Source organism: Ranitomeya imitator, chromosome 9 (assembly GCF_032444005.1).
Source record: "Ranitomeya imitator isolate aRanImi1 chromosome 9, aRanImi1.pri, whole genome shotgun sequence".
Taxonomy (NCBI): domain Eukaryota; kingdom Metazoa; phylum Chordata; class Amphibia; order Anura; family Dendrobatidae; genus Ranitomeya; species Ranitomeya imitator.
Genome location: NC_091290.1, coordinates 30,768,845 through 30,783,228, shown reverse-complemented (window position 1 = coordinate 30,783,228; position 14,384 = coordinate 30,768,845). Strand labels below are relative to the sequence as shown.

At 44.7% G+C, this 14,384-nt stretch overlaps 1 protein-coding gene across 1 annotated transcript; it reads left to right on the top strand.

The window, feature by feature from the left end:
* The first annotated feature begins 693 nt into the window (after positions 1 to 693).
* Positions 694 to 13,275, top strand: CTSF (cathepsin F). The gene is made up of 14 exons (XM_069738953.1): positions 694 to 932; positions 2,315 to 2,428; positions 4,315 to 4,396; positions 4,501 to 4,562; positions 4,660 to 4,735; positions 5,966 to 6,079; positions 6,786 to 6,931; positions 7,275 to 7,371; positions 9,007 to 9,087; positions 10,072 to 10,191; positions 11,254 to 11,318; positions 11,952 to 12,042; positions 12,285 to 12,343; positions 12,803 to 13,275. Exons 1-14 carry the CDS (start codon positions 726 to 728, stop codon positions 12,875 to 12,877), a joined length of 1,389 nt encoding a protein of 462 aa, XP_069595054.1. The 5' UTR covers positions 694 to 725; the 3' UTR covers positions 12,878 to 13,275.
* The last annotated feature ends 1,109 nt before the right edge of the window (positions 13,276 to 14,384 follow it).

Here is a 14,384-nt window from a genome sequence, read left to right as displayed (position 1 = left end):
CTGAGCTCCCGCCATGCTTCACTACAGGCAGTGTTCTTTTCAGCATATGCGTCATTCTACCTTTTTTTTTACACATATCATCACCATTTACATTGTTGTTGTTTCATTGGTTTATTGCAAAAATCCAGAAAGTTTATAAAATTTGGCAATAAACATAACGGGGGTGAAGGAATCATTTTGTTATATCGTTTACCACACTGTAAGGTGCAGGTGGAAGAAAGTATGGCGACTGCAGGATCAGGTTACGGCGTTTGGTGCCTGTTTTACAGCTAAAACAACACTTTGAATGAAGGATTTGTGCAGTTGTCCCACGCGGGGCCTAAATGTGACGGGATAATCCACAATACTGAAGTATTGCAGTATCAAACCATTGAAGGGTCGGATTAAAAAAATAAATAAATAAAACAACTTAAAGGGGTTGTCCACTGCTTATACTACCTCTAGTGCCCCATATAAAAAAAAAAATACTCATATAAAAAGGGGCTGCCCGGTGATGAACAATCCCTTTAAAACAGTACGCAAAAAGGAAAATGACTCAGACATGTGTATGTACCACACAAGGAAGGTGCTGCCACCTAGCGACCGGAGGTAGATACTAAGCAAGTGCCCACAACAAACATGTCTGCCGCGCTGCCTGGAGTGATCACATGACCCAGTCACATGACCCCCTGTTTACCTCCTCCTGCCACAGACAGCAGCCGGCAGCAGAGCAGACCTGTCCGGCGATGGCTGCGGGTGGCTGCTGCTCCTCTGTGCTGCTCCTCGCTGCGGCGGGGCTGGTGTGCGGCCTCCCTGCTGGACGGTGGCTGCAGGCGTCACCGGAGGAGCCCGAGGTGCAGACCCTGGTGAGGCTGGCGGAGCGGGAGTACAACGGTGCGAGCGGCCGGGAGGACGTGTACCGGGCGGTGCGCACCAGCGACCTCCGCAGGCAGGTGAGTGCCGCAGTGCTGGCTGTGCCGAGGGGCGGTGCCGGTGCAGTGTGTCGCCCCTTGCACCATCTGGTGCCAGCTACTAATCCCATAAGCTTCTATCCTTATTCATGGCCGTCTTAAAGGGGAGCTCCAGGAAGAATAACGTGCCATACTTTACCGCCTGCAGCCTTACATCACCAAGCGCAATGCCAGCGGCGGATGAAGTAGCGTAATGCCCGCGTAACGTCAGTGCAAGGGGTCACGACGAATCAAAACAACTTAGGATTTTTGCAACTTGTCGCGGTAACTTTGAGGTTGCACCGTCACTAGCCCGAGCCCGCGATATAGCGCCATCGTTGCCCGTGCAGTGTTTGCAGCCCCTGGTAGACATCTGTCAGAGGAGAGACAGGATCGTTCTCCTCTTCAAGCAGAATAAGGCTATGTTCACACTTTGCGGATTCCACTGCGGAATTTTCCGCAGCGGAATTCCAAAATCCGCAGTGAAAACCCGTCGCGCTTTTTACTGCGGATTTATCGCTGTTTTTTTTTTTACTGCGGTTTCTTCTGCGGATTTTCATCTGCATTTTCCCATTGGAGAAGGTGAAAATCCACAGAAAAGAAGTGACGTGCTGCGAAATGTAATCCGCTGCGTTTCCGCGCGTTTTTTTTCCGCAGCACGTGCACAGCGTTTTTTTTTTTGTTTCCCACAGGTTTACATTGTACTGTAAACTCATGGGAAACTGCTGCGGATCCGCAGCGGTGTCAAATCCGCTGCGGATCCGCAGCAAAATCCGCAAAGTGTGCACACAGCCTGACAGGGACTTAAGGCGATTAAAGGAAATTGCGACTCTTGACATGACGGTAAAGCAAATATTACCAGAAATCCAAACTTGCTGGACGGCTTGCCCCTGGCAGCTACGTACTAGTCTAAGAAGTCCGGCTTGTTTGGATTCCTGGCGACTCGTGTTTTCATGTAGCGCTGGGAAACCATCTTTTAATTCGCCCCCCAGATGAAGCTGGTGGCGAAACACATGTCGGTGATTGAATCCCTTGGGATTTTATTGTTGTCATTTTCTGTATTTTTCAGCAATATACCTCTATTTTTTGTAATCTTTGTGTTCTGCACGTTATTTATTGCCTGGATACGATCTGTGCTGGGATCAGTAGTGCCCTTCGTCTGGTTCCTCTGCTCCATGCTGCGTCGTACCGCCGGGTATCTCATACCGTTCTGTGTGTAGGGTGGAGGGTTCTTCTATCGTTTACTGTTTGTGTCATGGTATTTGACATTAGTTTTGTATTTACATCGTTGTGTCAATATTTGTGTTACGTTTTGTTGTTTCCTCGATCAGACCAGATACTTTTGTCTCTGTTTTTTTTTTTTAACTATTTTCTCTGTTGTCTAGCTGGTATCGGGCATCAGATATGACTTCACCGTCTTCTTGGGGCAGACTTTGTGTAAGAAGGGAGACGGGGAGGTGCTGGATAATTGCCGTCTTCACAGCTTAGCGTCGCTGATGGTAAGTGCCCCCCTCCCGTCGGGCTGTTTACAGAAAATAAATGCCGGGATTGAATATGATTCACGACCACAAACTGGTCACACGAGATTCTGGGATATTGTCGGCGTCAGCTGATGGTCTGGTGACTTGTGGAGTCTGGACTCGTTTCCATCTCTGATCTGCTGACATCAGGCGGTGGCGGCGCGGGATCTGCGCTGACTCCAAACATGCTGACACTGATTATAGAGGCTTTATTATCAGTACAGGGCTTTAGTAGATGAATCACAACTCATTACAAGAATGGATGGCATGCTTAAGGACTAGCATCAGGTTCTCTGGACGTCTGGAGTCTTCACCCCGTTTTTTACATGTACATCAGTGACCTGGCTGATCTTGCTCCTTGCCTCAAACAGCAGCAACTGGAGTTTGCTCCTATTGCTGCTGATCCACCATTTAGCTGCAGCTATCTGCGATGTGTAAACGGTTCTGTCGCCGGTATACACGGACTCTGGTGACCTTCGCCTCCTGGGATGTTGACAGGTTGCCATGTCTGCGTAGGGTTTACCCCTGTTGCTCCTATTTGTGGCTTTGAAGCCCATTCTATGGGCTGGGATTGTGAGCCCCATTGGGGACAGCGATGATAATGTGTGCAAACCGTAAAGCGCTGCGGAATACGTTAGCGCTATCTAAAAATAAAGATTATTATTATTAATGATGTCCCTGTATACTGCAGTACTTTAATATCACAGTGTATAGTACAAGCGATGGCAGGTTCAAAGGGGACTAAAAAAATAATAAAGTGAAAATCAATAAAAAAAAAAAAAAATAACGACACAGTTTATATAGACCGCCTTTATCTAATTAAAATAAAGAATAATTATTTATTTATTATGCAATTTTTTTTATATAGCGCCTTTAACTCCACAGTGCTTTACAGGTATTATTGGCACTGTGCCCATTGGGGCTCACAATCTAGATTCCCTATCAGTATGTCTTTGGAGTGTGAGAGGAAATCGGGTTTAATTAAAAAAAAAAAAAATAAATTTCCCGGTAATCTCCCCCCTCCCACCCCCTGTGCTCCCGCCCGCTGGCATTAAAATACTTACCCAGCTCCCTCGGCGCTTCCATCCTCTCAGCGTCGCAGCTCTTCCTGTATGAGCGGTCACGTGGTGCCGCTCATTACAGTGATGAATATTCGGCTCCACCCCTGTAGGGGTGGAGCCGAATATTCATCACTGTAATAAGCGGCACCACGTGACCGCTCATACAGGAGAAGCTGCCAGCGCTGAGAGGAGAGAGGAGACATCGCGGGAGCTAGGTGAGTATTTCTATGCAAGGGGCCGGGCGGCGCACGGGGGATGGGAGGCGGGAGCTCACCAGCAAACTTTATTTTTAACAAAAAATAACAAAAACTTGATCTTTCATCTCTTCTCTCCTGCGGGGAAGAAGAGATGAATGCCGGCTTCAGCACCACGCAGGGGGGACAGCGCTTAGTGTAGCGCTGTCTCTCCCGCACGGTCCGTGTGGTCCTCAGGCGGCACACGGATGCCGCACGTGTGCCACACTGATGTACCACGTGAGCACACGGACACGGATATTTCCGGTACCGATTTTTCCGGTACCGGAATTATCTGGACGTGTGGGACAGGCCTTACATGGTCGTGTGGACACCTCGTCCCGCAATATGAGCAAGCTATGTGGAAGCAAGGACATAAAAAGTTATGACCCTTGGTAGACAGGGGATGAAAGGAGAAGGCAAAAATGTAAAAATGGCCAATTTCTTAATGGATTCATGGGGACATTGTAGGAGGTCCGGGCGTCATCTTCTGAGTACTGGGTTTTCATGGAGGAATGCGGTTTCTTTAGACTGGCGGTTGCTTATTTTCCTGCATGGTTTTCTCCTGCAGGAAATCCAGTGCCGGTACTCCATGCTGGTGTTCCCGTGGGTGAACGAGACCAAAGTTTTGGAGCAGAAATGTTCTCCAGAAGGTTCGTGCTTCTCCATGGGTTTATGCTCCGTTCTTCATGTCTGATCAGTTTGGATCATTTTTCTTGCTCTATAATCTTTTTTTTATCTTTTTTTTTCCCTCCAGGTCTCAGTAAAGAGGTGAATGAAGCTTCCTCCGAGCAGGATGTCCTTTCCATGAAGTCGGAGGTAGAGGGTCTTCTCGCCTTGCTGCCCCCCATATCTTTTTCGTGTTTGCACAGATTATACCGGTGATTCCATTTTTATTTATTTATTTATTTTTTAGGAGGAGCTGCTGGAAACATTATCATTATTCAAGGACTTTGTGACAACCTACGATAAAAAATACCGGGATGATGAAGGTGAGCGATGATGGGGAAATTGGCACCAGTGTGACCCTAACCACCGTCCCGTCAGGAGACGCAGCACGTCTTAGTATGTTCTATGGGGATCTTGGTGACGGAAAGTCTTTCTTATCCGGAAGAGCTGGGGGAAAGAATGGTTTAAGGAGGAGGAAAATTAGGTTGCAATTACATTTCTAATCGTTAAAGGGGGTTGTGCACCTTTTTTTTTTTTTTTTTCTTAAATGCGTGTATTTTTGGCTAAAAAATTTAGATTTGTAATTGTTACCTTAAAAAAAATTTGCCTTCTATATCCTCTGTCTTGCACTGTCTATTGCTGGCTGGCAACTGAGTTAACTGAGAAACTGTCAGTGAGCTCAATGGGAGGGTTTTCTACCCCTTTTATCTGTCTTTTTCAGCTGATTTATGACCACATCAAAGTTTAACGTGCAGAGAAACAAAGAGCCTGTAAAATCTGTGTGTTGCACTGTCTTTTGCTGGCGGATGAGTTAACAGAGAAGCTGTCAGTGAGCTCGACTGTACAATGGGAGGGTTTTCTAACCAAATTTTATCTGTCTTTTTTTCAGCTGGTTAAACATTGATGTGGTCATAAATGTGCAGAGAAACAAAGAGCATGTAAAAGCTGTGTTGCGCTGTCTATTGCTGGCTGGCGAATGAGTTAACTGAGAAACTGTCAGTGAGCATGATGGTACAATGGGATGGTTTTCTATCCCTACCCCTTTTACCTGTCTTTTTCAGCTGATTTATTACCACATGAAACAGCCGAACGGTTGAAATTTGCAATGAAACCGAATAGCAAAAATGATTGTAACAACCAGATATATGCATTTAAGCATCAAAAATAAGTGTTCTTTCTCACCATGTGATATATGTAGATACAGACCAAGTGCCAGCTGTGTTATTCAGCCAGCGCCCCCCCTCTTACAGCAGCGACGGGTTGTGATCGGAGGGTGCTGCTATGCAAGATCCTCAAAGTGGGGAGCGGTTGTAATGAGGATCTGTTCTGTCCTGTTTTACGCAGAAAATGCACTGATTTAAATGGGCAGCCTGTAATGCCAAATTTCCCCTGCGGAGGCGCTGTGGGGAATGCTTCCTGCTAAGTTCCCCATAGATTACAGCAGATTGTCCAAAACAGAGTTCCCCTTCCACTTGCATTTATCGTGCAGATCTGTTTCTCAGGTCCACTGCATCCATCTGATTCCCCGAACACCCCCCAATCCTGTTTTTCAGAGGCTTTGATGAGGCTACAGATATTTTCTCAAAATCTCAGGAAAGCGAAGGAGATTCAGGAAAAAGACCAGGGGACTGCGGAGTACGGAGTCACCAAGTTTAGTGATCTCACAGGTGAGAATCTGAATTCCGACCAATGGAAGAAACAATGGAGGAAATATGGCAATATCCTCACTAGGAGGCTGTAACCTAATGTCCACGCTGGGGAGGGATGGCACATGATTGCTCGGCTCTCTTGTATAGGCGTTGGTGCCTTTTTAAAGGGGTTATTTCCATTTTTTTTTTTTTTTAATGGATATTTTTGGATAGTGCTGGTTAAAACAAGCACTTTTGCAATTTACTGCTTATTAAAATTTGCAGCCGTTCTTGAGATATTAACACTTTTGTTTTCCTTACAGTTCGTTGCCTAGGAGACCGACCACCGCTTCTGTCTAAGCTTGAAAGCACTGGGATGAAACAGGCCGGTGATTAGGAGGTAACGGTGCTCTCCAGCATTTCTTGCCAGCTTCAAAACCGTGCTTCCAAGCATAGAAAATTTAAGCTTGTAAGCACCGCGTACTTTCCGTTGTCTATCAGCGGTGGTCGGTCTCCAAGGGAACAAGCTGTAAACAAACGAAAAAGAGTTAATATCTCAAAAACGGCTGAAGATTTTAAAAAGCAATAAATTGCAAAATTGCTTGGCTTGACAAGCCCTATCCAACAATACCCAAATTTTGAAGATGTGGATTAACTCTTTAAGCGTCAGTTTTAGATCTGCCTGTAAGCGATTTTGGACATAAACACCGTCGTAAACTCTACACGACTTGTCTGCAACTTTTAGAGGAAGAGTTCCGGACTCTGGTTCTGAATCCGTTACTGTCCAGCCAGCCTTCTCGTCCTATGAAGATGGCTCCGGCGCCATCCGATCCTCCTCCGGCACAGTGGGACTGGAGAGATCACGGAGCGGTAACTGACGTTAAGAACCAGGTGATTACATTTCTCACACTTTATATTGGGGTCACGTCCCGTGTTTCTCTTTTTTTTTTTTTTCTTTTTTTTTTTTTTTACTTCCTCTTAAAGCCTTTCACAAGGGTCATTTACGCTTAGTTATTTTTCGCTATTTAGGCTTTTGCGCTTAGTTATTTTGCATTTATTACCGCTGGTCTCTCGTTGCTACATCCATGCAGCTCGTAAGAAATGCAGAAAAAAATGAGGATTTTTCAGGGGTGTCTGATCACTTCTTTGATACAATTGTATCCGTTTTTTTATTCTTTCCTATATGATTTTGTGCATTTTCGTGGCTACCGTTGTCTCTCTTCTTCCCGTACAGGGCATGTGTGGCTCCTGTTGGGCATTTTCGGTAACTGGAAATATCGAGGGGCAATGGTTCTTGAAGAAAAGGTCCCTCATCTCCCTCTCGGAGCAAGGTAAGAGGGGAATCTCGCAACCCAAATCTTCCTTTGACTTTTAACCCCTTAGTGATGATCACGGCTGACGTACATGTGCCATCGCTGTATGCAACATTCTCAGGAGCGGACTCGCTCCATACAGAGCCGGTGGCGGATGTGTTACATCGTCATCATCTGACAGCAACCGGTACGATCACGGCTAGGGAGCGCTTGTTCAGGTCCACATAGGAACCAATTAAAGGGGTAGTCAACTAGGTCATCAGTGTCTGATCGGTGGGGGTGTCCTGACGATCAGCTGTTGGCAGCCGGCACTGCTCAGTTACAGGGTAGCTACTTCAATGGATAGTGGCCGCGGCTGGGTGCTGCACATCCACCCCCCTATTGATTGTAATAGGGGTCAGATGTGCGGGACAATGGACGCCATAAAAAGAAAAGTCACAATGATGCCAGAATTTGAGGTTTTTTTCATCATTTTACAACACTCGCGGTAGATTTATTTATTTTTTTTTTACCATTCTCCAGTACTGACGTTATATGGTAACATAAACTATGCAAAACTACAATTCGTCCTGCAAAGCACAAGTCCTCATACTGCCATCGACGGAAAAATAAAAAAATATGACTTGAGAGAAGGGAAGGTAAAAAAAAATAAAAATTGGGGGTTGAAGTGTACCTGCCATAAAAATAAAAGTTCTGGTATGTTATGCAGATATGTTGGAAGTTTTGATCAGTGGGGTCCAGGCCCTGAGGCCCCCCACTGATGGCTGGAATTAGGAGGTGGAAGTACTTGATGCTCTGCTATTCAGCCGTTTTACACTTTGAGTTTGTCATGTATGGCTGTACATTTTCTATAGATCTTCCATCACGTCCCGGCCTGTAAAGCTTCTGATATCCAAGGTTCAGAGGTTCCATTATATGGCACTCGTCACACTTTCAGCTTATGAGCTTCACCTTCATGAGTTTCTCCCCAGATTACAGTTTACTCTCTACAGTCAGGATCAGGTGACACCTAGTTCTCATCTCGACATTCTCTCGTTACCTGTTAGAATCGATTCCTTGGACCCAGTGCAACGTCCGGGTCATTATTCCGTGAGCAAAGGACAGGAGCCCTAAGAAATACATCCAACCTGTCTGCATCCTTGGCTCTTCTTTTGAGTAGCTAACCTGGTGCAACGATGTGTGCGTTTCACGGTGCAACGATGTGTGCACGTCATGGTGCAATAATATGGCAACGATGTGTGCGCATCATGGTGCAATAATGTGGCTATAATGTGTACGCGTCACGGTGCAATAATGTGGCTATGATGTGTTTGCGTCACGGTGCAATAATGTGGCTACGATGTGTGCTTCACGGTGCAATAATGTGGCTATAATGTGTGTCATGGGCAGTAATGTGGCTATGATGTGTGCGCGTCTGGTGCAACAATTTAGAAACTGTGCGTGCGCGTGTCACAATGTAACGATGACATCATGCCAGGCCGGCTTATCAAAAAAGGAGCCACACGTGACAACAGGCAGAAGGCGGTTCTCACCGCTCCCATCCAGCAGACAGGAAGGCTGCCCCCGGCCTTTGCACCAGGGTCTTGCAAATGTGTTCACTCATCTCTACTGTAAAGAAAATAATTTCTAAATCCTACAAATTCTTTCTTCCAGAGTTAGTGGATTGTGACAGTGTGGATAAGGCTTGTGGAGGAGGTCTCCCATCAAACGCATATGAAGCTATTGAGAAGCTGGGTAGGTGTCTATAACGAGGGTCTATAAATGGGGAAACTGCTAGCGACATCCGAAAGGAACATTACAGCCCAAGGCTGGATTCACACATCTGTGTCTCCTGACGCACACATGCCTATGAAGACGTAGTGAGTTTGAGATAGGAGACTGCGGACGGTCCTTAATCAGGTTGCAAGATACGGATGTGTGAATCCAACCCAAAGCCTTTTACTGTAAGTCTCTAGAAGCTTCAGGCGGGATCCAGGAGCTTTTCTTCATGTTATCGGTGGGATCCAGGAGCTTTTTTTCGTGTTATCAGTGGGATCCAGGAGCTTTTCTTCATGTTATCGGTGGGATCCAGGAGCTTTTCTTCGTGTGATCACCCTTTTCACCGATCATCGAGGATATGTTGCCTCTCCTTGTCACGTTTTGTTATGATATAAGCAGTTGCAGACAGTGTGTTCTCTCCGTGACTCCAGTGTTTACGGTCATGTGGATCGTGGAGGTTTTGGTTTTTTTGCTCTTTAGTTTTAGTAAGTATGTAATATGTCTCGGAGATCACACAGTGACCTTTTCGGTGTCGCCAGCTCGTTCTGGTTCTGCTCTCTTGTAAAGGTCGCTCTTGTTTTGTGGTGCAGCAGTTCTGGATCCTATGCTTCTTGGGCTGAGGTCACACTTGTGTTTGTCTCTACTTTTTTTATTTCTTACATAATATTTTCTGAAAAAACTGTAGATAAATGTTTCCGGTAATGTCCCTGTGAGTGTATTTTTGGTGATGGTTACACCAACCAGCGTTTTTGCTCGTTTGTCGACCTGGGCACACAAGGCTCGTTCTCGATTCTCGGCTCTTCTAAAAGGGCCTCAATGACTTCCGTTCTCCTGCATCGTACGTGTCCAGGTCATGTTCTTCTCTTCGTTCTCAATAACCATTTGACAGCCGCAACACATGCAGGGATTGCCTAACAAACAGTTCTTACAAACTGGTGGGTTGTTTTTTTTATCTTGTAGGAGGACTTGAGTCAGAACAAGACTACAGCTACCTTGGCCACAAGGAACGGTGCAGCTTCTCCACCACCAAAGTATCTGCTTATATCAACAGCTCCATGGAGATCCCAAATGATGAGACACGTAAGTCCAGAGAGGTAGGAATAGGATATCTTACAAGCTTAGTCCTTTAGTCCCCAAAATATGTACAACCCCTTCAACTGTACACGAACATGAGTATTAATTCTTTTGGCAAGATGAGGTGCCTTGCCGTACATTGCATATGTCCTTCTGGTGAGTCCACGTGGCAAGAATGCATAACGTGCAAAGGGTTGTGGCCACCAAACCTAACGGGGTATGACTTTTACCGGTGAGGTTCGGTACCATTACGACATTACCAAACTTGTCCAGTTTAAAAAAAAAAAAAAAAAAAAAATCATTTTGCTGCTGAAAAAAAAGTTCCGAAATTTTGTAAAAAATTTTTTTGAGATCCGTAATTTTCTTTTAATTTTTCTAGCTATGAAGCTGGGCGAGGGCTTGTTTTCTGAGCCCTGTTTCAAATTCAGTTTCCTGACGGAATTCGAAAACTGCAGCATGTCGCTTCTTTCTGCGCATTTGCAACGTTTTTTTCACCCATAGGAAACAATATGTAAGTGCAAAAAAATGCAGGTGTCGGGTTTTGCAGGGTTTTTAATGAAAAAACAGCAGGATGTGAAACACATTTATTTTTGTGATTTTTATTTTTTTTTATTTTTTTTCCCCTAAGTTTAAACCATAATGTGCACAGTGGCCGACCAAGGTGAAATTGAACAATGCCTATGGCTGACCAAAGTGTGAAAGTAAACAGCGTCCTACAAACTCAGTGCTCTTCCAATGTCTTAGGTAAACTATTCCCGACCAATACACCTCCCACTGCTGTTACATTTGTAATTGTATTTTTTCACGAACTCGTATGACCTTTTTTTTCTTTAGAATAGTCACTATTTTTTTGAGACATTAAAATATTTTTCCACCAAATCGCCCTTTTTCCAAAAATGGTTTTATTTTTTTCACGTCTTGCATTGGAGACCTGTTTTCGTGCTTCTGTGGGGGAAGCAAAGCTGAACTTTGGGATACTGAAAAATGCAGCAAAAATGCAATGTGTGAACGTAGCCTAACCGTGTATTCTGGTTGTACGTCCGGTTTCATCATGTTATTTCTTTTTAGAGATCTCAGCCTGGTTGGCGCAGAACGGACCAATATCCATAGCCCTTAATGCTTTTGCAATGCAGGTAAGATCCTCCAACTTTTGGGAGCCTCAGTATTTTTTTTCCCTGTAGCTCGTGAATCGTCACTTTCAGCTGCCAACTTGATGCCTCTCCAGATCTCCCAAGCTGATGGTCTCCCTCAGGACTGGAAGTGAGAATATCACATTCCGTCACCTGACCCCTGCAGTCAGTCAGTGGCTGCAGCGCTCAGATGATGGAAGGGATGGGACATCATCACTTTGTAAATGGCCATTTCATCAAATCTGATGATGCCTTAATTGGTTGTTCCTTTATTCTTTGTGATACTGCTTTGCCATTTCCACCGGATGTTGACGCCATCAGTGTGCAATCCGTGGGCTGTCCCTTGGTATCGTCCGATCTGATCGAATCGGGTCAATAATGGTAATCGTATTCTGATCAGAGCGAGATCTGATTTTCTCGAATGTGGAGAAGAAGAAGAAAAATGTCTCCATCTTCTCCAGAGTGTCACTGTATGAAAATCTGAGTGTTGTCCATTGGTTTCCTTTACCTCCGTGACTCTCATGTATTACTGGATCAAGCTCGGCCATGCTGTGATTTTCTCCTCTGACCACCTCCACTACTGAATTACTGGAATCATTGACTAATTTCTTTTTTTTTTTGTTTGGTTTCTTTCAGTTTTACCGTAAAGGAATATCTCATCCGTTCCGCATTCTTTGTAACCCCTGGATGATCGACCATGCTGTCCTGTTAGTGGGTTATGGAGATCGTGAGTTGCAATTTGTACCTCTTAAGGCGCAGCCCAGACGGGTCCGAGATCAGAGCGCAGTGCCCGGACTGGCCGGTGGAGCTTGACTTATTCCTATGCAGCTGTCGGGCTCCAGTCGGGAGAGCCACCGGCCAGTCCGTGCGCTGTGTTCCGATCTTGCTCCGATTTATTTGTCAGCTCTTATTCTGATATTGATAAATGCCACTTATCATTACAATTCACTTTTATTTCTTTTGCAATAGGTGATGGGAAGCCTTTCTGGGCCATCAAGAACAGCTGGGGCAAAGACTGGGGAGAGGAGGTAAAGAAGGAATTACCTCTCTATGTTCGTCTCACATCAGGAGGCAGGCTCAGGCGCTGTGCCCGCTCCATGCAGATGCTTGGCTCAAGTCGCTGCTGCTTGACCATGTAAATGCTGCGAGGGCGGTATTTAAATGTCACGATCCCGGAAGGGCATCTGCCTCGGTGCCATTATTAGGATTGTTGGGGTTCCTAACAGTCGGACCTCCGCTGATCACATATTTATCTCCAATCCAGTGGCTAGATGATAAATACTATCTGTGGTACGACCCTATTGTACGGTTGGTCCGACCATATGTTGGAGGTAGTTTAGTGACTCCTCCATTGAGCAGGACGTTGGACACGATGACCCTTCCAACTCCAACATTCTATGATTCTCTCAAACCCCAAAATTGTTCAGCCTCGGAAGGATTCCCCCTTTTTTTCACCCAGAATAATTTTGATCATTTCTGTTTTGTAGGGATATTATTATTTGTATCGAGGAACCGGAGCTTGCGGGATGAACACCATGTGCAGCTCTGCGGTAATAGATTAGAGTCGTCTTCGGAGGAAATCCTGCAGTCCATGCACTGATCTTTAAGTATTAAGAGACATCTCTCCTTACATGGGTCTGCTCGTAGATTCTTACTAACATCCAGTTTTTAATGAAAGATATTTATTCCTGGGTGCCGCTAACTGACATGATCTACTAGATTACCGTGGTTTTTAATGTTCATGTTTGTCTTCTGCTGACGGAGCATCCTATAGGCGCATTTCACTTTTAATTTATGTTTTTAGGTTAACTTAAGTGTCATATATTGATTGTGAGATTTGTTTGTACATGGACAACTCATCCGTACGATCCGTTTTTATCTATGATCAACATTATGGAGCGCTGCACATTGCTGTCATGGAATTACTTGAGAAAATCCATTTTTGCATGTCAGATTTTGTAAAAAAAAAAACAAATATATATATATATATATATATATATATATATATATATTTCTCATTTTTAGGGAGTGTTCACACTGAGATTTTTTGGGGAGGAAGAGAAGTTTGCTAAGTTAAGAAGTTTCATGCGGATTTTGCAGGCAATGCAACTCAAAAGAAGTGAAATGTCACTTTCTAATTTCTGCTGCAAAGGTCTCAAAATCTTTCCAGGAGAAAACGTAAAAAAAAAAAAAAAATAAACGTCATGGATTTTCCAGTGAAATTCATAGGAAGAGCAGTCAGAGTGTGCGAAGGGGGTTTATGATGTGGATTTTGGAGAGGATCTGCTTGGTGTTAGCACAACCTAAAGCCCCCATTTAAATTAGATAACCGCCTGCCTAACGATTTATTAGGCAGACAGCCATCTCGTCCATCTCCCCATACACAGGAATTCTCGTCTTGGCCAAACACTCTTGTGTTCTGTACGGAAGAGCTGCTGCCAGGCTCTTCTGGCAGTGGCTTTATCTTCAGGAATAACAAAAGGATCAGCCGCTGACATTTCAATAGGCCGAATCCTTCTCTCCACTGACATCACCTGCCTGCAGAGAGTGCGGACGTCCTGATACACATTAAATTGTTGGGTCAGCATTACCTATATTAGAAGATTCGGTATGTGAGGCCTTTACACTTTTGCTTCATGCTCTATAATTGGAAGAGATGCTGGGGTCGGATATATAATTAATGAGTAGCGGTTTCCAACCGGTGCCACTAAAGGAACAGTTTTCCCTTTCCTAGAGATAAGCTAATTTGCATAGTTTTCCCAAACTGCATTGACCTGTAAAATTTCCTACGATAGCTGGTGGTCTCCACATGGGGAAAGAGTACCCCATAGGCACACATCCATTACTCTTCAGTGCACCAAGGAGAAGCAAAAATCTTTCTCTCTTTCTTTGGAGGGGTCTCTGGTTTGAGTTTATGTCCTTAAAGAGGACCTGTCGCTTGCTAAAAAAAAAACAATGAATTAAATATATTGTAAAAATACCTGATTTTCTCCTGATTTTGACACTCTTTTCCATTTTACACTGTGTCGCTGCATTGCAGAGATATTCACATCTGTTGCTGCTGGAGCG